Source organism: Amia ocellicauda, chromosome 3 (genome assembly GCF_036373705.1).
Source record: "Amia ocellicauda isolate fAmiCal2 chromosome 3, fAmiCal2.hap1, whole genome shotgun sequence".
Taxonomy (NCBI): Eukaryota; Metazoa; Chordata; class Actinopteri; order Amiiformes; family Amiidae; genus Amia; species Amia ocellicauda.
Genome location: NC_089852.1, coordinates 2486362 through 2511514, shown reverse-complemented (window position 1 = coordinate 2511514; position 25153 = coordinate 2486362). Strand labels below are relative to the sequence as shown.

The 25153-nt window shown below is 43.4% G+C and overlaps 1 protein-coding gene across 1 annotated transcript in view; it reads right to left on the bottom strand.

Annotated features, from left to right (window-relative positions):
- The window catches only part of LOC136746955 (protein bassoon-like), a 79710-nt gene that overhangs the window by 47910 nt on the left and 6647 nt on the right, over positions 1-25153 (bottom strand). Inside the window, exon 2 of the mRNA XM_066699864.1 lies at positions 9994-10399. Coding sequence (XP_066555961.1) covers positions 9994-10399 — 406 coding nt within the window. The remainder of the gene's footprint in view (positions 1-9993; positions 10400-25153) is intronic.

Here is a 25153-nt window from a genome sequence, read left to right as displayed (position 1 = left end):
CCGAAGCAATCAAATCAAACATAAAGACATTGTTTGATTTTCTTTCTTTTTCTGATTCTTTTTTTTATGTTGTTTCTTGTCGTTTTTGTCTGTGTTTTTTAAGACAACGGGCACTGTGTTTTATTTCTTACTCGAAGCCTTTCTGACTCCTTTTATTGGAAAAAGGCACAACAACACTGTCTGCAATCAATACTCTCAGAACCGCCTTCTTTTCCAACTCACTGCCCAAGGCCAGAAAATCACTCGGTGAAAAAAAAAAAAAAAACATTATGGGGAGAGTAAAAGATCACACTTCAAGCATCCCCACCTTCCTCCGGTCCAGTCAGGTGTGAGTTGCAGCACTGTGTACCGACTGCAAGCAATGGCAGCGCCAGAGCCTTCATCCATCACCGGCAGACACTCCTCCCAGCGACGGCTCCCGGCCGGTACAAAACTGTTGGGATGTTTAATTTCGCCTGGGCTCGCCTGACTACCTCACATTAACCTTTATGTCTCTCGTTTCTCCATTTATTGACTTCCTATCCTAGTTCAGGTTCAGGCCCAGTTTAGTGGGACACACAAATTAAATACACTAAGCATTTAAAGCCCATCCTCAAGTAGGACAGTACAGCAAACTCCTTGGCTACTTCACATCGTGTGTGTGTGTGCATCCATCAAAGTCTCATTAGGGTTTGGCCAAAGCTCCCGAAATAAGCCATGATTACTGTAAAAACAAGCACAACCCAACGAAGGTCACTTGAAAATGAAGACGGGAGAAACATGGGCCGTGTCATCAGAGCCGTCGATATCTCGTATCCATGCAGATTTTCATTTCCAACAATTCAATCAGAGTAATGCGATACAGCGAGGCCGACGGGTCCTTTCCAAATATAACAACCCATCTCACAGTGTGGGGGGATGTGTCTGTGACTCTGCATGTGTTTCTACCACAAACAAGCTGAAGTCTCATCTACTCTACCTCTTCCGTTCACAAGGCATGAACACGCCAGCGACACGGCAGTCCTAAAACTCTTTCCCCTGCCTACATAGCCCCCTGCCGCGCGTCCCTGTTCTGAACTGTTTGTACGTCTGATTTAGCTGATTAGCATCTGAATTTGCCGCTAATTGTAATTATGATAGAGTGGAATGTCATTATTAAGAACAATAAAGTTTATATCGCATACATAATTATGCCTCCCCTGTTTAGATTAAAACACACACTTCCCTTGAGACAGAAAGGCATCGCTTAATTGAAATGGGAACCTGGCTCTTCGGTTCCAAAAATGAGGCATATATTGATACGGACAGACGGACAGATAGATACATAAAAACACAAATGTATAATATTAATTCTCTGCCCATGAGAAGCACAACAAACACAAAGGCACCAGCAACATGAGCAAAATCAACTATTCATTCAAAAAATGGTTCAGCGCCTCGTGCCTCGGAATGAATGATGACAGCTTCGCCACCAAACACGTAAATCAATTACCGTTTTCATTCCTTTACATGATTCTCCTTCTGTGTTTTTTGTATTTATTCAGGCATTTGGCATGTTATCAGCGAACAAAAACAAAGCAAACAGCGGTAAGAGACAGCGGCCAATGGGAGGAGGCGAATGGAGATTTGAAAATCATTTCTCAGCCCCAGCGGTTCAGGGCGGCATCCCCTCTCAGACACGATTGGTATTGCGAACTTGTCGCTGCACTCTGGAGATCCTCGGATAGAGATCAAATAAAATACAAGCTATGAATAATACATGGCGGAGGGAGGCTCTATTAGATTATCCGTAGTGTTACAAAAGCCAATTCTACAAGCCGGCGCTGAACGGACAAGACTGTGGACCTGCGGGTCGTCTTACTCGCAGTAATACCCCCATGGATGGGATTAAAAATGTGTACTGGAGAGGGTCCCGTGCGATACTAAAAATATCCCAGTTGAGGAAAGATGGGCGATCGGTGCTGACACAGGGAAGTGTATTCTTCAGGGAGAAATGAGAAATGTGGAAACAGACCGGGCCGGAGCTGATGCAAGGAATGGACCGGTCCTGGGTTCGGGAGTGTTTTCATAGGTGCAACTAACCTAGAGGAACAAAATCATATCTGTGACAAAGAAACCAGTCTTTACTTACAAACTGCATCTACTAAATATAGGGAAAATATTGATCTTGGTCTGTTTTTAGGTTTCCCAAAAGGGGCATGACAGGATATAGGAAGACTAAAAGGGATATGACATGGAAACACAAACATATATACATATATATACACACACACACACACATACACATATATACTTGGCCTAGATCAATTAAAATATGCTTGATTATGGTTTAAATCAAGGTTTCTTTATTTTATCCTTTCCGTTGATGTTTTACTTTTGCTGCTGCTAAACTATTCCTACTTCAACTACTACTACTCAAAGCAATAACAATAATAACAGCAATAATAATAATTTGAAGATAACTATGTATGCCGTGATTAATGTAATTGCTGTATAGTTTGTACGAGCTCATCCACAATGCTAATTTCCCATTACTTCCAATGCACTCTGAATTGATGGACTCTTTCCTCTTGAGTTTCCACAGACAACCCCTTAATTCAGCCCACATCCTATTTCCCCGTGGCTTGGATGGCTGAGATTGGGTTCGGTTGATCTCATTAAAGTCCACTCAGCTGGGTTTGAAAAGCTCGGTAAGTGAGTTTTGAGGGAAATTACTGAAATCTGAAAACTAAAACACTGCTTTTTTTATCCCTCAATTTTGTTATTCTGTTTACTACTATCAGAGTCACCACAGGGTTCGACGAGGGTTTGAAGTACAGCTGGTGGATATTGTGTTTCTAGAAATGTGTCTATTGTGTGACAAATGCAAGTGACACAATAATAATAATAATAATATAAATAAATAATAAATCGCATAAAGCGGATTCTGGTTAGTCTATTGCATAACACATCCTTCCCAAATGAAGTCTTAAACAAACACAGTTCACATCTCATTATTAACTCAGGCTAGGATCCCTTCTGAAATCACCCAAATTGTCAAGTTGTTAATTATATAGATTTTCCATAATTATTGAGCGGGAAATAATTACACATGCTCCTTATTCGCCACACAGACTAAATCATATGAATTAGTAACTGCGCAAATAAGCAACTGTTTCCAATTCCAGGAAACCCCTCGCAATAAAGTTAATTAATTAAACTTAATTTCATTTGGAAAAGTGTGCTCATAAATAACGACGCAATTAGAGGACAAGCTTGAATCAATTCGCGGATTAACCCTTTAGGTTGTGGCTTCCATCTGATCTCATGTTTATAGCGCCTCAGTGTGTAGACCTGATTACTACCCTGAGTGAGTAACTGCCCCCCCACCCGTATGTTCTCTGTTCTTCCGGATGAGGAAAAAAGCCACGGCCCTATTTCTAGTGCTGTAGTAGCTCTACGGCAGGAGCTGTTGATATTCGGCTCATTTCCTAGTCTCTTTACATCGCAACGGATAAAAGCGTCCGCCAAAAGACTAATTTACAAAGCTCTTAAAATGATGTTACATTTTTATTAATTCAAAACGGCGCTCTGTCTCCCTGCGACTCTACGAATTTCCCACCCATCAGCCTCACTGTGATGTGTCCTCACATCAGCAGACAGGAGGTTCGAGCCGATATGAGATTTTGCATCTCATTAGGGCCAGAAGTTGCTGCAGAATGAACGTGATTTTAAACGATTCAGCTGAAGACATTCCGTGGTACCGTAGTGAATGTGGTTTTAAAATCAGGTTTGGGGGAAGGACAATCCCAAACTATTTCCCAGCATCCCTTGCCCTGGTTATCACAGCTTATTAAATACATCAGCAAAAGCGGTCTTTGGGTATTTGTTTGTGGTCCCAATACTTTCCGTAACACCAAGTATATAACCTACTTTTATAACTCTGACTGCTTCAAATCTCTTATCATTCCTTCTCCCTTTTAATCATTTACGATTAAGGAATATTTCAATAAGTAAACAAGGCTCGGAGAACTAGTCTGAGAATAAGCGCTCGTCAAAAACAGACGGCACTCATTGGGGGAGATCAGATGAGCTCACGTGTTTTTGGTCGGTTTCTGAGCCTCCCCTAGTCTTCGCTAATGTTCTGAAGGTTATTTAAAGCCCAAGATCATGTGGAATGCTTCACGGTAGCCTGGCAGATATATATATATTTCAAAACTTACAGCTTCAGCAGATAAGGAGAGCTATAATGGAGCATTTCTTATATTTGTATTGACTGGAGAGAAAGCGGGCTGAACTCAATCAATATTAAATCATTCCTGAGTGTCACTGAGGAGGCTCGAGTGGTTATAAAAAGCACGTGCTGTCGATGTTATAATACATAACAGACCAATCATGTGCTGAAAGCAGAATTAAGATGGTGTCTGATTCCAGTGTCATCCAATATGGAGTAGCGTTTCTATTGATAGGAGGATCGTGTGAAGGGCGGTGATTTGGTTTTTATTTGCATTTCTCCTGCACAACTCACAGTGTGGAGATGACAGCTCTGCTACGTTTGTTACGCACCAATTAATCCAGCTTGTAAAGATGACTGGTCAGATGACGCAGTATGCTGTTCCTCAAAGTCACATGAAACATCAGACACGGCTGGGTGCCTAAACCTGATATGAGAAGAGGCAGGTTGGGGAAGGGAACCACTTCAAAAGTCTGGCTCCGACTGGTTCTTCTCCGAAAGACGTGTAGGACATTGTGTAGGAAGAGCTCGGAGAAGACAAAGCTTCCCTTCACAACCTGTCCATTCAAACACTGTCTGTCGGGGAGGACAAGGCCAATATGTTTATATTGTAGCGATCTGGGACCCTGTGCACTGTCAGTTCTGTTTGTTGAGGGTTGGGGTCCGGGGTCGAGGGTTAACCCCGTGCTGGAATGGGGTGGGGGGTGCACTGTGATTGGGGGGAGCCAGTCATGGGGTGGCAAGCTAATATAGGGGTGCACAGTTCCTGCCGGGGAGATTAGTTATGAAGGAAACTGAGAGTATTGCACCTTGTAAAGCTGTGTTCACAAAATTAATGTGTTGCAGGAACCTCGATTCACTCTGATTGTTATTTATGTTAGTTGAAAAAAGGGGCAGCGCTACAATATATATAACAGACGACGTGGCACAAGATAGAAAAAAGACATGCAAAGAAAAACAATAATGGACGAGAAAACAGATTCCCCAGCTACTGTAATTCGCGCAGTTTGAAGCGGTCACAGACGCTTCCCGCATTTATGAAATATTGATCAGTTCTTGGGGAGAAAGAGGCTTTTATGAGATCTCCCAGGACCTGGACAGAACCGCATTCAGCGTGCATCTCTCCGTGTGTTCCTGCTGCTTACCTACAGTGCATGACGATGGCACAAGCTTGACAAGTCTGACACAAAGCATTGCCAATCACTTCAGTGGTGTGACATGGCTGGGCACCATTCCCCTCGTGCACATCACTGGGCACCTCCGCAGGATCCCCCTGTAGGGAGTCCGGTTCTTCAGCCCTTTAAGAGTTGTGTGTCCGGTGATGACACACACATGTTTTGTTTTTTGTTTTTAATTCTATAGGCATCTACTCACGCATGGCAAGTTGTGCATCTGATACCAGGAAGCCGTGATCAATATCACCAATCCATTGAACACACACCCCTCCCCCTATCGCTTATTGATATCAAACCTAAGGTGCAGAGATCAATTATGAAGTCATTATTAACCTTTAAGGCCCGATCACGTCAAACGCGCGCCAGCCGGGCCGATATATTGACAAATTTCACATACGGATACGCTTTGTTCAATCGTCACCACTACGTTCTTATCATTTAGCTGTGCCGTTCAATTCTGAATGATTATTAACCTTCGGGGCTTTTAACTCGGGAACTCAATCATATCTGACTCTGCAGATGTTTCCTGTGCTATATGCCGGATTCGGTCACACGTATAATTGAATCCGGGTTCCCCGTTTTAAAACCATTAATGCCGTCATATTTTGCCGCCAGTGCTGAAGAGAAATCTTTATGGTACAGAATGCGCTACATATTGGAAAAGGGTCCCGGTTAGCTGATAGGAATTTACGGATATTATTTTTAATCAGTGGTTTCGTCACAAACTTAGTCATCATTCAGTGCAGAGTAATGTAGATAGTGGCTATGGTTAAGTGCTGTTTCTCACACCCTCAACAGGAAAGCTCTGCGTGAGATAGAGACAGAGTATTATATCTTAAATTCAAATTTCACCAGCAGCTGAAGGGTTAAAAATAACATGTGTCAATGCAACTCATGATAAAAGTCATCTAACTTTAAAACTTCAGGGCTGCAATTACACCATCAGTAGTCCATAAATTAATTCAGTATTCCCCATAAATGCCTCATTCCCGGATAATTCTCTAATGTTAAACACATAATTGGGAAATATACAAGTCTGTATATAGATGTTTTTAGCCCAGGTCCCACCGTTAAAGACTATTTCTGAGGTGGCTCTGAGATTCCTCTGCTCAGATTTCACAGCTATGTGAAAATCACAGCTTCGCACAGTTCCTGCAATTGACGTCAAGTAAACGGTGAGGCAGCAAAACAAAGCGAGAGGTGGCGTCGATGCCTTAAAAACACCCTCTCTATAAATAACCAGGTTGTGTTTATACTGTTGACATTAGAGACAACACTTTAAACTGATATAGATTCCTACAGAACACTCATCGACGTCTCGCTTTCAAAAAGCCCCTTTGCGTCCGTTTTGCGCACGGTTTTCAAAAACGCAGGCAAGATCGAAACAGTCTCACATATAATGACAGATAAATTCCCTGTGATTTTGATCAATGCAATGAGGCTGGCTGGAACAGGGGGCTGATTCACAGCACATTTTCAATTAAAGGTAGACACACCAAAACACAAACGTATTCATTCATATCTAAGACACATGAATTGTAACACTGTAGTCTGGCAACTGTATATGTACAGTATAACAGTGATAATAATAATACATGATATAGCATTAATAATAATAGTAGCAGTAGTATTAACATTAGTATTATTATTAATAATCATAATAAATTCAGGATATGTAAGCAGTCCATGATTTATGTCATTATCATCATTGTCACCATCAGCATCCTTGTATTAACAATAAGCTCATTAATCAATAGAAATCCACACCCTTTCAAAATCTCCTTTAGAAGCCATGGGACTCACAGAGACCCCCAAAGAGGAGGTGGGCCCTTTCGCTCTGAAACTAAAGAGGACACCTTCTCCCACGAAGTCTCTCCCTCCGGGCACACCTTCTGCCCCTGACACGCCTCCTGCCCTTGCCTTTGCCCCGGCCTCCTTGTTGCCCAGCCCATAACGTTCGTTCAGCTCTTTAATTCCTCATTTTCATTTAATTTCAGCTACAACCCTGTCAGCAGTGTGATAGGAATCCTGCCAGGGCTCTGAGAGGAACCACACTGAATCCATCTGCATGCCTTTGTGCTGCTGTGTTTCTCACAGACAAATCTGCACTTACAGACTGTTATGTACGGCCTAGGCAAGCATCAGGTCTAGGCATGGTCATCCATCACAGCAAGTCTAAATGAAATTCTGTGCTGATGCAAATGAAATGCATTAAATGAACTGGGGGCCGCAGATTTCAAAGGAAGAATAACCCAAATCTATACTAAGGAAAGAAAAAAAACAGACTGATTAAAATCGAGATTCCGCTCTCCATTGGATTCCAATGCATTCGACACGTCTGCCATTTGCACAGGAAGATGGAGAGAATTATGTGTCACGTGACTCGGTACGAATGGAGGGAACAGATGACACCAGCAGTTGCTCTCAGAGGCTGCTTCACAGAGCACATATCCCCAGTGCAGTTTGGTGCACAGCTATAAATACTGTGTAGCTGGCATTCTCAAACTCTAGAAGATAGAAGAAAAGGGAAAAGGGACTGGTACTGCTAAATGCTTTTGTCAGAATAAGAATTCATTTTTCTCTGGATGAGTAAGAAAGAAGCAGACCCCCATATTTACAGCTCATATCCCCTCTATTTTCCTAAAGTAACGTAGCGTCCAATAGACCATTAAACATTAAGCTGATATTATTTCACTGAGCATCAACCCTGAATATCGGCACCGTCCAGGGTACCATCTTTTTAATTACCAGCAGTTAATTTCACACACTCTCCTCCGCTGGTGATGATGCGATAAGACGCAGCTCTCTCTGCCATTGCACATTCAGGAATAGATCAATGCATCGCTCTCAGCGGTGACAGCAAATCCTTCGGAAGCATCCCGCGCAGCCCCCTCTCCGTTCCCCCACTGCGGCAGAGCAGCTGACCGCACCCACCCCGCGCACGGCCGAGCCGACACAAGCCCGCGCGGGGACGGGGAGCTCTGGCGACAGATGGGTTCGCCCTGAGCGTAGCGATTGGCCGCGAGGGGCATCCCTTAATCTGTGGTGACCCAATTCTGGAACGCCTGGGGGATACGTTGAGAATCATTCCAGACTGATCCCACGCGCATCTCCACACCGACAACCCCTCCAGGGAGCAACCCATAACAGCAGCTCCACAACATCGCAATCAACCCCCAATTACAACTTCTGTCAGGACTCCAAAGGCTCAGGTCTGGACGGCAACCAAGACTCCCTCGTCTTGCTCTTGAACCGCCGCCAGGCTAAAGGCCTGCCTCTCTCTGTGCCTGGTGCCGAAAAGCTGATCCGTGCCTTTGTCTTGCATGGGATTAATTACTGCAATGCCTTCTTTGCAGACCTTTCCAGGAATATTCTGTCCAGGCAGCACTCAGAGGAGGTTTCTGCTGCCGAAGCGCACTCAGCTCGGCGTATCAGAACCAAGTGCCGCATTGTCAGACACACGACGCAGCATCGCAAGGTGACCAAGAAACGGTCCTTCAAACAGGATCTCAAGAGATTGAAAATACAGCTATTGTTTAATTATATATATGTACTAATCCACTTTCATTAAGGACTTACTATGAAACCTGGAACGGTCTACGGACTTTTTGGCCACAATGACAACCACTCTCAAAAAAAGTGCAAATATTTTCAGCTGAACTCTGTCCAGCAGTGTTGTCTTTATCCAGGGTATGCATTTACTATTCATGGGCTGACATTAAAAATAAACCGTGTACTGAGACACGCGGGGATCCTTGCGAAAATGGATATTCAGTTTTTCCACCAGAAAAGTCTCCAATATGGGAGTGATGATTACACACTACCCTTCAGAGAGAAATAGTTCAATAAAAACAAATGTATTGACTCATCTCCTGGTTTGCACATTAACTCCTGTTGTTTCTTTCTTGAAGCTTCTTCGATGCCGTGGGGAGACGGGCCAGCAAACGATGACCTGCAAATCACACTGTCTGCTTTCTCTTTACACTTTTACTTGTTGATTTCCGTTTCCTCAAAGACCCTGTTAGACCGAAGTCCTTGATTAGAGAGATTCTGAATCCCAGTTCAGGTCCCATTAACTCGGGCGTGAGTAAACATCACACAGATACCAAACCACATCTTTCTTGCATGCGCTCACTTATCAACACACCACATCATCACTTCCAACACTGTCGGATGATCATTAGCAACAAAACAAAAAAAAGAAGAAGCAGCAATTAAAATTAATTAGCCTGATGGTTCGGAAACGTCTTTGATGTTTCTCCAGTTTTTTTGTGTTTTAGATGGCCTGCGAACGTAAAGGGGACTCCAGATCTAATTGATCTGTAAATTGGTTGAGTGACAAAGGGAACATCTGCAGGTCGGATGAGGTGACTGATAGCATGAGGCAACCTGACAGCTTGGTATCAGAGAGTTTAATGAAAATATCGTGTGTGATACGCCTCATACATAACTGGGAATATGTAAAGTGCACTTTTCAATTTAGATCAAAGTGCTAATGTGAGCAACACAGACAAACCCAACTGCGACTGAACAAAACACGACAGCCCAAGCAGACCAAGAGGGGAAAGGAGCTTCCGATTATTTATTATTTTACAGAAATGGGGGAGGGAAACAAACAATACCTACCTCAGTAAGGTGTGGATTGGGGTTGAACCCACACTGGTTGCACACCATGGCGTGGCACTGGGTACAGGTGTTGAAGTTTGGCTGGTCGTGGGAGGCGGTCAGGTCGGTATTGTTACACACCGGGCACAGTTTGCTGCTCGGCATGGGCGCGATCTGGGGCACAGAGTAGGGGGAGGTGGGGGCACTGCCACGGTCTGGGGACACCGAGGGGGACCTCCCTGAACGGCCGCTGACGTCCACCTGGAGGGAGCGCCGGGAGACATGCCCCTGCCCCTGCCCCGGGGAGGGCTGCTCACGAGGGCTGTCGTGTTGGGCCAGTCGATATGTCTCGGGTCGCCCCCCACCAGTCTGCGCCCCCGGCTTGGGAGCGGTGACGTGGTCAGTCTGGCCCGGCCTTCCGGCATGGCTGAAAGAGGAAGACGAGAAGGAAAGAGTGTTGATAAAGAATCGATAACAGAATTGATGAGTCCCCGCCTCCCACACGACAACTCTGCTCAAGCCCTCTCAGCGACTCCGCCACCCGCTCGACAACTCTACAACCACCCCCCACCAGCCAAGGACTTGAAATGCATGTCCCCCCAATACTGAAACCAATCCCACACCACTGGCTGGCTCTGAAGACTCAAATCGGTCCTCTCGCTCTCAAAACGACGCCTCAGCCCTCACGAATCTGCAACTCTGCATCTCACACGTCTGTGAAGATGCGTCTTACAAATGCTGGATTATCCTTCATGAAAGTAAAAAAATCAAAGACATGAAACCCAGGAGGAAACCCTATTCTCCATCCAGGTCTCTTCACACACAATACAAGCACTCGAGCGCTTGTGAGTCACCATGAATGCCGAGCGGATGTGATTCGAGAGCGACGGCAGCGGGGGGACAAGGTTATTCCAATATTGTGGATAGCAGGCCGCGGTTACCTCACAGGAGCGGGCCTGTCACCGAGAGATATCCAGTTGTCGGCTGAAATATATCTCCTGACCTCTGTCCTTACCATGGAGACCAACTCACAACAAGGGTACGTGGAGGGCCGAGGCAGAAGCACCTCCAGTCCTGACTGGCATGCTGAGCTACGTTTCCTTTTTTTTTTTTGTAGAGATGAGAGCAGAACGCCTCCGGGGCCGAACAGGTAGGCTCCACTGTTCGTAAATAATTCAATTAGTATCAAAAATATCTGTTTGGGGAAGTGGAGCCCAGTTTTCTTCCTGTGCAGCTCTGTTCAGTTAAGATGTTTTTTAACGTACAGACAATTTTATATTGCTTGCTTTTTGCGGTTTAGTTTCTAGCTGAGAAAGCCTGGTGCCTGTAATTCAAACACAGATTTCCGGTTCCACCTCCAATGTGAAACCTTCCCGAATCTCACACACACCCACCTGACTGACCCCCCAGTAAGTCTCCCCTTAAAGCTAGGTCTCTGATTGGCTGATCAATAGAACGATGAAAGCATTGGATTCAACTCCATTGTCATGCTGGTCAATCGGCCAATTATAACCCCTGCCCAGGAGGCAGCGCTCCTTACCTGTGACCCAACAAGCAGGTGAGCAAGAAAGAGAGAGAGACATGTTCAAGAGAGTCATGGTATATTCAAACACCTTCTAAGTCATTTCGTATCCATGAAAAATTTAAAATACGCAACAGTTTGCAGATAAGACAAAAAACCGTAGCGAAAACCATTTTGTTGGGCAACGTTTTGCTCCATCATTTGCTTGGGTGGTCTGCTAAAGGCTTAAGTCATAAAATGAAAAGTATCTCCAAACTATCTGTTTCGGAACCAAACAAAATAAACGAGAGGCTTTAGCTTCCAGGTATCTTAGCAATGTGTGACTGTAACTTGTGCCATGAAGGAGCCAGACAACAGTTAGGATCTGTACCACAGTGTGATCGTGCCAGAGCCCCAAGCATCACTATACCAGATCTTTACAGGGAGTTGTGGAATTGTGTAACAGTGTCCATTTGAACATCCCCTTCAGTGAACGATAACGCAAGCCCTGACTTAGTCCCGGCTCCTCTGTTCTTCCCGTTATTGCCAGTTTTATCGATGGCAAGCCATGCTGGATTGATATGAAAGTTATTTGATAGTTGTCTGCCAGGATCAATACACCTCAACATGTCTTCTTAGAAGTCACCCGAGCCTCGTACTTTCAGCGTATAATGGATTTCACTCTCCGCCATCATGGCACAATCATAACCTGGACCCAAGGAAGAATCAATGCCCCGAAATGCATGGAAATAAAAGACACGCTTATCGTAAGTGGTGGCAAAATTTAAACTTCTGCTGCTGCCGTGCCCAGTTCTCGCCTCTCTGAGGGCCCACGCTAATGCACACTACATTAGACACTGAAACTGCAAAGTGGTGCTTGAAGGACCATTATCTCACTGTCAGGCAGGGGGATAGATGCTAGATTGTAGATAGCCATCTGTTTTTTTTGTTGCTTTGACATGCTGAGGTTTAAACAATTATATCACATAAATTCACCAGGTGGAATATCTCTGCAATTTAAAAATAACAACGTTACGGTTTGTTTCGTTTGTTTAATTTGATGGTGCAGACCAATGTTGCAGTGAAAACCCCAGTGCCTAAATGCATTATGGGTATTGTCTCTCTGTCTTCTATACTTCCTTCTGCAGCAGATTTATATTATAGTTAATATACAGACGTCTTACTAAACTCCGTTGTCTGTTGTCTGCTCTTGTGTACAAATACTACAGCCACATGAGTTCTCTTATCATACGATCAATGCCAACAAATCTGACAACGCTGAATAAACACTGTGCGTTCTGACACATGTATCTTTGTTAGCAGTTTTTTAGTAACTTTCTGCTATTGTATTAACACACACACAAACTGAGAGCTGAAGGATGTAACTGTGGTGTCATTGAGTTTCATAGTGTAGATATCAAGAAGGATTTGCAGGGAAAATAATATATAAAAATAATTGTGTCGTTTTCCCAGAGTGTGGGATTGAAGAGCAACGCCGCAGCGAAGGGCTCCTGGCAGGGGTTCAATATCAGGCAGCTGGTGGTTGTTTATTTCACAAACTGTCGATCATTAGGTGCTAATTCTGAGCAATTCACAGACGGAAAATGAAGAAATAGTTTATTTTAAATGTTTCATGAGGGTTCAAGGCAGTGGGGAGACTCAGCCAAAACATGTGTGGAGAAGAGCTGTCTGGCAGCAGGTGCCGCCAGCAAAAGTGTAAAACATTCACAGAGATAACAATCACTTATGAGTGCGCTATTTTGTCTTCTCCATGATGACTACGGATCCGCAGTGAGGAGTGATTTAGTCTCGGCGATATTCGTGGCCAGATAAGCGCATGTAGCCTCCATTATCAAACCCAATTTGTGTCCAGCGTCCGTGCCAAAGTCACTCATATCAAACCCATACAAGAACTTTCCCCATTTCAAACTATGTGACCTACATAAATACATACATCCTTCACTGTGGATTAAAGTCCCCGCCGGGCGCAATACATACATATAGATACCCCACATGAAAGAGAGATTCGCTCTCCCCGTCTCTCTCTGGCTTCAAATTCAATTGAACAGTCAGGAATAAGACAATATTAAATGAAGTCGTTTGTGGTTATGGAAAATGAGAGCGCCCGTTCCCTGGGGCATCTTTGGCAGATTCTCAGGAAATGATCGCAGTTTGACCAAAGCTGCAGGGCAATCTCGGGTCAGAGGGGCAGTAAATTGTTTTATTGCAGAGACTCAATAAAGTTAGTTTGTTCATAGCTCTGAAATTAATTAGCCGCAGAAATGGCGCATGATTGTGCCGGGTGGGAGCTCCAGGCGAAAACGGGTCGGGGGGAGACACACGTTTCTCACTGGTGTATGCAGGAGAAAACGTAGAGCTTTTCAACTCACTCAGTCTCCCTAATTCTTGTCCCGTCACTCATCCTGGCCTTGTCAATAGCAGTTACATTTCACAGTCACCAAATTAAAGCGAAATCTATTTTTTATAGTTTTCTGGACTCCAGCTTAAGCAACAATTCTGGTGGCATTTCTATTTTGATGGGTTGTTTATCAGCAGCTTGCAGGGTATGGTTTTATTCTTCTCTGTCTGTCTCTCTCTCTCTCACACACACAGATTAGCTGAGGCAATTAAAAAAAAAACACCCAACAACAACAAAAAATAACTCTGTTTGTTCTCCGTCCACCACTGCGCTCCTTCCCAGCGTGATGCTTCGAATGTGTTTCAGGCCGACGCTTTCTCCAGCCCTTTGCAAATCCTCGGTTTTCTGCGTAAATCGAGCCTTGGGTTTCAGAGTGAATCAAAAAAGCATCAATAACAATGACTCACTCCTAGAACGAGTTTTTAAGCCCTGAATCACTTCATTCTGAGTCTAAATGTTTTTTTCCCTCTCTCTATTGTTGATAAATTCAGCTGAAGTTCAAACTCAGCCCTGGCATTTGAATGGTTTCTAAATGAAATTGCGAGGTGGCGAATCTTTAGAGAATCTGTGAGAAGCGTGGCGAGAGCTTAGTACCATCATCAATTCAACAGGGAAATCTAAAACGGTCACACTAAAAACCATTTGGGACAGCAAGAAATGCTTACAATTCATTAATATCGTTAACACACTTTACTACACTTTACTATTACAGAACTAGAAATGTGAGCATTCTAGAGAAAGGAGTCTAAACTCAGGAAGAAGCTGCACAATCACAGGCACTTAAAATGTGAAATTGTCAATGTGTATTGGCTTGCTTCCTGTTATTACAGATAGTCGCGTCACAAACTGGCTTCACATTCATTGTGAGTGAGTGGAGATCACATGGTCTCAGTGGCTCACTCATGATTGGATGGGAGCTGGGGGTGTGGTCCCACTTACATTCCCTTATTCGTTAAGATATTCAGAAACCCTTATAAGGAAGTACATTGGTTTCTCTGGCTATTTCTGTTATGGCATAAAACTGTCACTATTTATAGCTTCAAAAAGTGAATAAATACACATATTTTTTATACCCAATTAAGGTATTCAGTGTTTTCTTGTTTATGTTTCAATCCTCTGCCTGAAAATCAGAGCTGCCCAACTCCATTCAGCTCCGTGTCTAGAGGTTAGCGGAGGTGGTTTATGACACATTCGGAGCTCCTTCAGGTCCCGTAATGAAGATTTCATTCTTGGAAAATTGCATTTGCGATGATGATATATGAGGGGCCCGGCAGAGACAGCGAGACACGAGGGGTCAAGATTTCTGTAGTCGATAAGATTAAAAAAAAAATTGAATATTAATGAAAATGCAAATAATTTTCTTAGTAACAGACAATTTTTCAGGCAGACGAGCTCCCATTTCACAGGTTTACACGATTTTCAGGACCATAATTAAACCTCGATAAGTACAAACTGAGGTCCTCGACGTCTTTCAGATTGCAGGCCTCGTAACAGGTTTCCTCGCCTCGCAACGCAGGGGACAGAATAAATCAGGACGCTGCCTGTTCCTTCTCCCGTCATAATAACTTTATAATGGGTAGGACGGCCCATTAGGCTTGAATCGGCCCACTCCCGAGTCGTTACAGAAACAGCACAGTACTGACAATGATTCAATCACTGCGACTCCTTGCTTCTCCTACTTGTCTGAGGAATAATGATGGTTCAACAGGCTAATTAACAGGCTGTGGGGGAGCTCAAAAAGTCCTTTCTCTGTGACTCACACTAGAAGAGCAGGCAAACTGAAAGGACATTAATGTGTGCTTTGTTTTGTGGCGTATTGGGCATCACACTAGAGTTGAGGTTCATCAGAATTTCCATCAGAATGGGTTTTTTTTTTTTTATTATTGAGTTACTGATCAAGTTGAGTCAAATCCAATAACTCTAACAGTAAGGTACCAGCACTTACTGAAGCCAGGCCAAACCAAACCCTGTCCTCCTGGAGCAATTCATTCATGATTAACAGAGATTTTCACCAGTGGCAGAAGATAGACCCACACCCATCAGCTCTACACGCCCAGCCAAAAAGGAAAATGGCAGACGGAGGTGGCGCACCACCAATTGCAAACAGGGAAAAAAAAGTACATATATATAGTTTTGAAACTGTAAAAACAACATACGGTGCGGAGCTGGATTGTGACAGAAGAACAAATGTTCGCCGGTGAGAACGAGCAGAGCCTCAAACACAACAGGGAGGCAACAGCGTGACAAACGGAGAAACACAGGTGCCAGATCTCGACAGCTCGACGAGGCGTGGAGGAGACGAGATCAGGCATCTGAAATTACGAAACGGTGCGTTTTCCCATTCATCTTGACACTTGTATTGATAATTCTTGTTCAGTTTTTTCTGTCGTTGTTGTGGCTTTATTCATTCCTTTGTTGTGAATAGCAGTTCGGTTGCAGCTGGTATGTTGGCTCAGAGTTCTATTCACCTAAACAACGTCTTATTTCGCATTGTGCTGAGTCTCTTATGTCTCCCTCCTTTCTTGTTGGTTTTTCTCCTTTATTTGCCGCGTATGAATCGGAGAGAGATCAGCGGTCAGCTCGGGCCGCCTCGGTCCGCTCTTGCTTTTCAACGTTAAATAAAGACGTGTGAAAGCAATAGAATACGGGGTGTGATCAACCTTTTTTCTCCTACTTCTTCTAAATACACACACTGTCTTTTCTTCAATTAGAAATGTATTTTATAGAATGATAAACATGAACGCAAAGTATATACAGTGAGGGAAAAAAGCATTTGATCCCCTGCTGATTTTGTACGTTTGCCCACTGACAAAGAAATTATCAGTCTATAATTTTAATGGTAGGTGTATTTTAACAGTGAGAGACAGAATAACAACAAAAAAATCCAGAAAAACGCATTTCAAAAAAGTTATACATTGATTTACATGTTAATGAGGGAAATAAGTATTTGATCCCCTATCAATCAGCAAGATTTCTGGCTCCCAGGTGTATTTTATACAGGTAACGAGCTGATATTAGGAGCACTCTCTTAAAGGGAAGCACTCTCTTAAAGGGAGTGCTCCTAATCTCAGCTCGTTACCTGTATAAAAGACACCTGTCCACAGAAGCAATCAATCAATCAGATTCCAAACTCTCCACCATGGCCAAGACCAAAGAGCTGTCCAAGGATGTCAGGGACAAGATTGTAGACCTACACGAGGCTGGAATGGGCTACAAGACCATCGCCAAGCAGCTTGGTGAGAAGGTGACAACAGTTGGTGTGATTATTCGCAAATGGAAGAAACACAAAATAACTGTCAGTCTCCCTCGGTCTGGGGCTCCATGCAAGATCTCACCTCGTGGAGTTTCACTGATCATGAGAACAGTGAGGAATCAGCCCAGAACTACACGGGAGGATCTTGTTAATGATCTCAAGGCAGCTGGGACCATAGTCACCAAGAAAACAATTGGTAACACACTACGCCGTGAAGGACTGAAATCCTGCAGCACCCGCAAGGTCCCCCTGCTCAAGAAAGCACATGTACAGGCCCGTCTGAAGTTTGCCAATGAACATCTGAATGATTCAGAGGAGAACTGGGTGAAAGTGTTGTGGTCAGATGAGACCAAAATCGAGCTCTTTGGCATCAACTCAACTCGTCGTGTTTGGAGGAGGAGGAATGACCCCAAGAACACCATCCCCACCGTCAAACATGGAGGTGGAAACATTATGCTTTGGGGTGTTTTTCTGCTAAGGGGACAGGACAACTGCACCGCATCAAAGGGACGATGGACGGGGCCATGTACCATCAAATCTTGGGTGAGAACCTCCTTCCCTCAGCCAGGGCATTGAAAATGGGTCGTGGATGGGTATTCCAGCATGACAATGACCCAAAACACACAGCCAAGGCAACAAAGGAGTGGCTCAAGAAGAAGCACATTAAGGTCCTGGAGTGGCCTAGCCAGTCTCCAGACCTTAATCCCATAGAAAATCTGTGGAGGGAGCTGAAGGTTCGAGTTGCCAAACGTCAGCCTCGAAACCTTAATGACATGGAGAGGATCTGCAAAGAGGAGTGGGACAAAATCCCTCCTGAGATGTGTGCAAACCTGGTGGCCAACTACAAGAAACGTCTGGCCTCTGTGATTGCCAACAAGGGTTTTGCCACCAAGTACTAAGTCGAAGGGGTCAAATACTTATTTCCCTCATTAACATGTAAATCAATGTATAACTTTTTTGAAATGCGTTTTTCTGGATTTTTTTGTTGTTATTCTGTCTCTCACTGTTAAAATACACCTACCATTAAAATTATAGACTGATCATGTCTTTGTCAGTGGGCAAACGTACAAAATCAGCAGGGGATCAAATACTTATTTCCCTCACTGTATATACTTTGCGTTCATGTTTAACATTCTATAAAATACATTTCTAATTGAAGAAAAGACAGTGTGTGTATCTTCATCATCAGCCTATATCGATCCACAGCTGGGTGAAGCCCTCCCCAAGATGTTTCCACTTGCTTCAATCTATAATATATAGGTCCTTATAGATATGGATCCTCACAGTAATCGTGTGAGAGAGAGGCAGTATGCGAGTTATTCCCGGTGACTCCAGTGCGGCTCACAATCGCAGCAGGTGTCGCTGCTCGGAGGGAGCACGTGTTTTCCAGCGGCGCTATCGGAATTCCCATCACACGAGGGGACATTGAAACCAGGGTTATGCTTCAAGGTTATTTATTTCCAAGAGCTGCCATCAGCCCAGCGCCTGGGTTTTATGAAGTAAGACGGAGCAATCCATCGCCTGTTTGAACTGTGAAAGACCCCTTCGACGACACGGGTCTGATTTAGCTGCATGTTTTAATGAAAAGGTGCAGCGCAGTGTTGCACGCTGTCAGTCCCCCCCAGAACGTGTTTTTGTCATGTCTGTGCCATAGAGTTTGGGGCAGGGAGATGATGTGACACTGATCTGTATATCTATTGATCGCTCTCACCGGAGGGAACAAGAGAACGTGTTTGGATCAGAAATCTATAACTGAAGGAATAAAATAAAACCCAATCTTGAACCCTAAATGCAATAGTCCAGGAAACCAGTTCAGATGTTTCTATTATAATTAATATAATTGTCTGTGCCGACCTTTTACTCCTGAGGGTTCGTTCACACATTCCCTGATCTCAGCTCACACAGCAGGCTCTGGAAGTGCGTTATAAACATGACCTTGCATCACAACATGATTACATTAGACAACTCCCTGCTTTTGTCACAATGTCAGACACGCGTTCACGATGACCTTTTTGCTTCCTGACAGCAGCTGACCCTTCCAGGGCGATCGTAATAGCATGTTCAATCTGCGGCCGTGATTGTCTACTGATGGAGGGACTGCGGGACAGATCCATCACTGCTCCAGCACACGGCCATCCCCCAGCCTACACACACACACTCACGCACACACACAATCACACATACTGAAGCACGCACACTCACTCACACACACTGACACACGCGCACACTCACTCACACACACTGACACACACACACACACACACAGACATACTCATGCACACTGTCACACTCACACACACACTGATACACTGACTCACTCACACACACATTCACTGTTTTAATCAATTTAATTCAAGCTGCTGCTGTCAACTGAAGTCTTTTTCATCATCCTCTGGACTTCTCATCGTGTTGCACTGAGAATAATTGGACCAAGACAAGTCTCCCAGTATCACTCAATACATTTTTTATATCCAGGTTAATTCCACAATATGCTGACTTAGATCTATCTTCGTTGCCCTAAACAATGTTACCTTTCCTTGACATCAGCACTGCTTCCGTTGCTGATATCGTTCTTCAGTCATTTACTGTAAATTAAACACTGAATCTCCGCAGCACAGCCAGCGCTTCAGAGTTCAAACCCCCATCGCTATATCAGAGTCTCCGGACTGAAGACATACAGCTACTGGTTTGCAACCCACATGTTCACTGCTGGGATTTATTTTACTATTTATCTCATGGTCTGAGGGAGCATCTGTGTAGCGCGCAGGGGGAAAGCACGCAGGGTTGAAGGGTTCAAGTGTAATTAAACCACAAGAGGAGTCGAGCCCCGTTTAAATGAACATCCCTTCGCTTGGATGAGCAGAACCAGCCTGCCAGGCATCCAAGACCCCCATGGATTTATTTTCACAAAAGGAGAAACTTCAAGAATTAAAGAAGGCATGGCTACGTACACATTTACTTCTCGTTAGATTTATTTTCTTTCAATGAAGATGTAGACATCATCTTTATTTTGAGAGGGTTTTTGCGACACAGCTTTGCTACCTGTTGTGTTGGGGATGGGGGTGGGCAGGAATCCCCAAACTAAGTAAAGAAAAGTAGTTCAGAAACAGGGAATAAAATGTGACTACTCTATATTCTATCCCACACTCCTTCGCCCAAAACAAACGCTCTTGTGAGTTTCTTCAGTGGCAGCTGCAGTGCCAGTAAAGCCCGTCGACGGAGATGCTTTTGCGCGCTCCACTACCGTCACATCCCTTATATAACCCTGCAGGACCGGCTCAGCACAGCGTCCTGTTTGTCTGGCTCCAGTTCAGTTGACTTGCATTGGGATCTAAGCAGAACAGAGTTAAAAGTCCCGGCTTTTCCGTCTCAATTTGGGGGATGCATCCTGTCACTCGGCTCTCACACATCTGTTTAGATTCACTCAAAGCTTAGAGGCTGTCTCTCTCTCTCTCTTTCTCTCTCTCTCTTTCTCTCTCTCTCTCTCTCTCTCCACCGTTTCAATTTGCTTCCACCAGCTCAGATTTAATTCACAACCTGCTAAATACCAAAGATCTCAGTCTGTCACAACACTTCATCAAAGAGTCCCTTTAAGTAACTCAGCTCGTTTAAGGAAGATCTAGAAAAAATAAATAACAACACCAGAGTTGGCTCATTCTAATGTACATAACAAAGAACATAATAGCCACGTGAAGGTCTATCCCAGAATAAGCACAACACTCACAATGAAAAAAAAAAACACTACAACACCGGGTTATAGCTTCCAATTGACGGGTCACATGACCTCCCACATCCATCATAACCTCAATTAAGTGTGACAGTGTTAGATTAGGTATGATCACTCATTAGCAAACTCCATCCACTATTTATATATCTGTTAAGAAGGATGTTACCAAACACCATCGTTACTAATTACCACCATCGGCATCACGCCATATCATTCATCATCAACCAGTTGCGTTTTCTGATCTTTTAATGGGCTTTTTATGATGGCGGACAAATTCTCAAGTAGAACAATTCCTGTTCCTTTAATGAGTTTGTTTGTTATTCAGAGAGGCGGGCAGATCGAATGCACAGGAAACATACAAACAATGCCATATTGTTATTTATAGGATAAACAATATACTATCAATAATATACATAGTATTATTTATTTATAGTAACATGGACTACTGTTTTGATGATTGTTTTTAATACTGATTATTTATTGATGCTGCGTGTTCAGTGTTATATGTTTGTTTTATGTATTGTGTTGAAATGTGAGTTGAAAACTAATTTCCATTTTCTGTTCTATGTAATAGACAACAAAGCTGTGTTGTTGTTGTTATTATTATTATATGACAGAGAAACTATAAATTGGGCTGCATCCAAAGCTCTATTAACACATTCCCCAAAATAATCAGAAATTGGTGCAAAAGCTACAATGTTCTAATACCGGAAACCAAAAAGATGCCGGTCAATAGCAACCTTTTTCCAATGCGGTATCCAGTTGACCGCCATGTTTATCTCCGGACAGACAGCGGCACAAGTTTGCCCCTTCAATGACGGTGGCAAATACACTGAACCCACTATATTCATTGTACATTATTTAGACCCATAACGGGCATGTATATTTATTACTCTTCTGTGAAGTTATGTGCAGCAATTACAGTTTTCTGCCGACCATAAAGAAGAAAGAGGGGCCTGCTGGATATTAAAATAAAGAGCTGATTAAGAGCACAGAAATATGGTTTCATTTCCCTCGATGCAACAAGATGTTGTTTTCCTTCCTGGCAGGATGAAAAATAGATTAAACGGGGACTGATTATAGGGATGTTGTTTTTTTTGTAATATAGATAAATGCACTAAAGTTAAGTTAATTGATTATACGTTAGGGTTACAATTTGGCCTTCTGGGGAGAGCCCCTATCCAGCAGGTTTCGGAGGTCACCCTTCTGTCACCTATTTATAAACACCTAGAAGTATTTAATTGGAAACAATGATGCAGGAGGTAATTTCAGTCCTGTAGAAACCATTGGAGCAATTATCTGAATACCTTCAGCCTCTTGAGTCAAGAATTCTCTTGGTTGAGTTGCTTAATTGATTAACGACTGTGTTCCTTCCCAGTGTTTAGAAATTGATTTAAAGTGACCTATGAGATGAAGTGGATTGGGGCTCTCCGGGATCAGGGTTGGAGACCACTGGTTTCGAGTGAACGCCAAATGGACACTGACACTGAAAATGATGATTTAGGTATTAGTTTAAGTAATCCAATCCCTATATCAAGTGAAGATTGCAATGGTGACCGTAGGTGGGTAAACTAAGTAAAGTAAAGCACATGAGTCTGTGTGTAATCCCTTCAGGAAATGAATTTAAAAGAAAATAAGTTCATGCTTGCTTGTTTATTAATTGTTTTTGTTTCCATTTTTTGGACTTCTCGAGAATTGTCGAGAAAACAGGGTCATGTGTTTGGTGGGCAGGTTGGATGGTTGATCCAAATCATCACCCCCCCCTCAAATTCAACCTGCTAGGCCAGAGAGCGACGCCGCCCACAATCAGGTCATCCTTTCATTTACTCAATTAGCGCTTCTAGTTTCAGGTGTTTACTGCACACAAAACAAGTTAATATATTCCCTTCCCCTGACAGTCGCAGGCTGCGTTTGTGTAAAGTGTGTGTGATGTGGAAGGATGGAAATCCACAGGGTAAAATCCCTTGCCTTTTTTTTTTTTAAATGGTTATCGGTTAAAGCCGGCACTAAAAAATAAATAAATAAATAGCAGGTAATTATTATTTTTTTGTTCTCCGAAGCCACCCCAGTGGATTCACTCAATATTCAGCTCAGGCATCTTCCACTATATTTATAAACCCTTTTTAATGTTGTGTTTGTGTGCTCTTCGTATCTGCAGGATTTAGAAGGGTCTCGAATGTAAAGGATTTATTGGCTGGCATTCATATTAGAAAGCATGATATCCTAAAGAAAACCATTTATTTATGCCTTTGATGAAGTCTTATTACATTAATGCCAAGATACGTCAAGATTTTGGAAAACACAATAAGAGACCTCGACTATCTTTTAAGAGTCATTTGATATAAATATATGTAAAATACAGCCAAGCACAATATAGTTTATGAGCTCACAGATGAAAATAGATACATACATTTATTAAGCCTGGAATTCATAAAAGTTACAAACCAGTTCACTTTATCTCTCAGGTAAAGGCAACGTAAAATTGTTTTTTGATTTCTATCATTCAGATTAGGCGTCCAGAAATCTATGAAAAGCTATACCTATAACCAAAGCCTATATTGTGCATATAAGAGTAGCTTTCATTGCATTTCACAACTAAAAGACATGACAATCTCAAAGTTGCTTTAATTATTTTGTATCTGTTTTTGTTTTTTATAATTTTTGGGGAGAAATGTGCAAAGTCTTCCTCTGGGTAGCAACGGTGTTTGGAAAAGCACACGGCGCAGTCGCTACGAAGCCGCGCTCTCGACACACTTCTCGGTTCGGTGCCACGTGGCAGATCTGAGAAGGGGAACAGGAGACACGCCTGCGTCCGTACGGTCTCTCCAGCTGCAGGACCGGGACTCGGGCTTGGTGAGGAGTCATAGAGGAAAAGAACAGGAATTCGGCGGAGGATAAGGAACCTTATTAAAACCGCACAGAGATCATGGTTGTGTGCATGTGTACCTGTGAGGCGGTACAGGTGCCCGTGCGTGTGTGTCTTTGCCAGTAAGTAGCTCAGCTGCTGTCGAGTCCACATAAAGATCCTCATGAATGACATTATTAGAAACAAACCCTAGGCATTGAAAAATCAGACTAATTCTTGTAAATATAACTTGAGGGTTTTAGTGCCAAGTCAGTTGCTCTAACCTACCTCATTCGGGTGCTCCCTCACTCAATACGTCTCCACATTCATTGGTGTCAGGAAGTCTTTGAAACGGCGGGTTCATACACGTTAACTTTACATGGTAGCATCAGAACAATACTACAGTGAATGCAACATGCTCGTTATTTTATTTGATTGATTTTACCACTGCTGGATAACAAAGTAGGTGGGAGCGTTGTCATGCTGTTCAATGTTCTTGGGAAAGCACGTGGTTCTTGCACACAAAGAAACAAGTCATGTTTAGAGTGTCTTTATATACATAAATACAATTTTAATATAATCTACAAGTACAATCCTGCAGCTATTTCTGCTGTGAGCAAACAATCTCTCGAGTTATTTACTTCTCTCTCCCAGCAGACATAAATAACGGTACAGTTCGCAGAGAGTCTCGATTATACCCGCAGCTTTCATCACAATAGAAAAAGGACAAAATGTCGTACTTGAGCACTAATACCTGGCGCAAATAATATGACTAGAGCTTTCAGCCTGGTGTTATGAATACAAACCGCTCCATAATCTCCGAGAAGTCTGGATGTGATTATTTTAATTAGCGTCATTATATGCTAATGAAGATAATGAAAGCACGTTTAATGTTAGATTAAATTCTGGCGCTCGGGTTTATTATAACTCTTTAAAGGGACGAGTCTGCGTCTGTTCTTCTCGGGAAGACCAACGTGTGGAATCGGTGAAGGGGCTTTGTTCTTTCTGGTCTGTTCTGTGTCAATTACCTTGTGGTTTGTGCTGTAACTGATATGTCACATTATTAACCCTGAAAGCGATCACACGTTAAACCTGGCAGCGCAGACCATTAAAGCGCGGCTGTTTGTAAGACTGAAAGGAACTGGAGGACGAAGCAATAACGGAGAACGGCCCGTTAGCGTGCAAACCTACATGGCAGCCTGGTCTGAAAGTGTGTTAGCCTGATATCCCCTATTGGGTTGAAATGCCACAGACCCGTGATAGCATGATAACCAAACTAGCAGAACAGCGTTCACTGTCCTGACATGCATGCTTTCTGTGCTGTCCCGTCTGTGGAGCGGTCTGGTCCCCTTCAGGTGCGTTGTCCTCCTCACGGCCACCTCCAGCCCCGACAACAAAGCTGCCGCGGGTCGATCGCAGCCAAGTTCAGAAAAAAG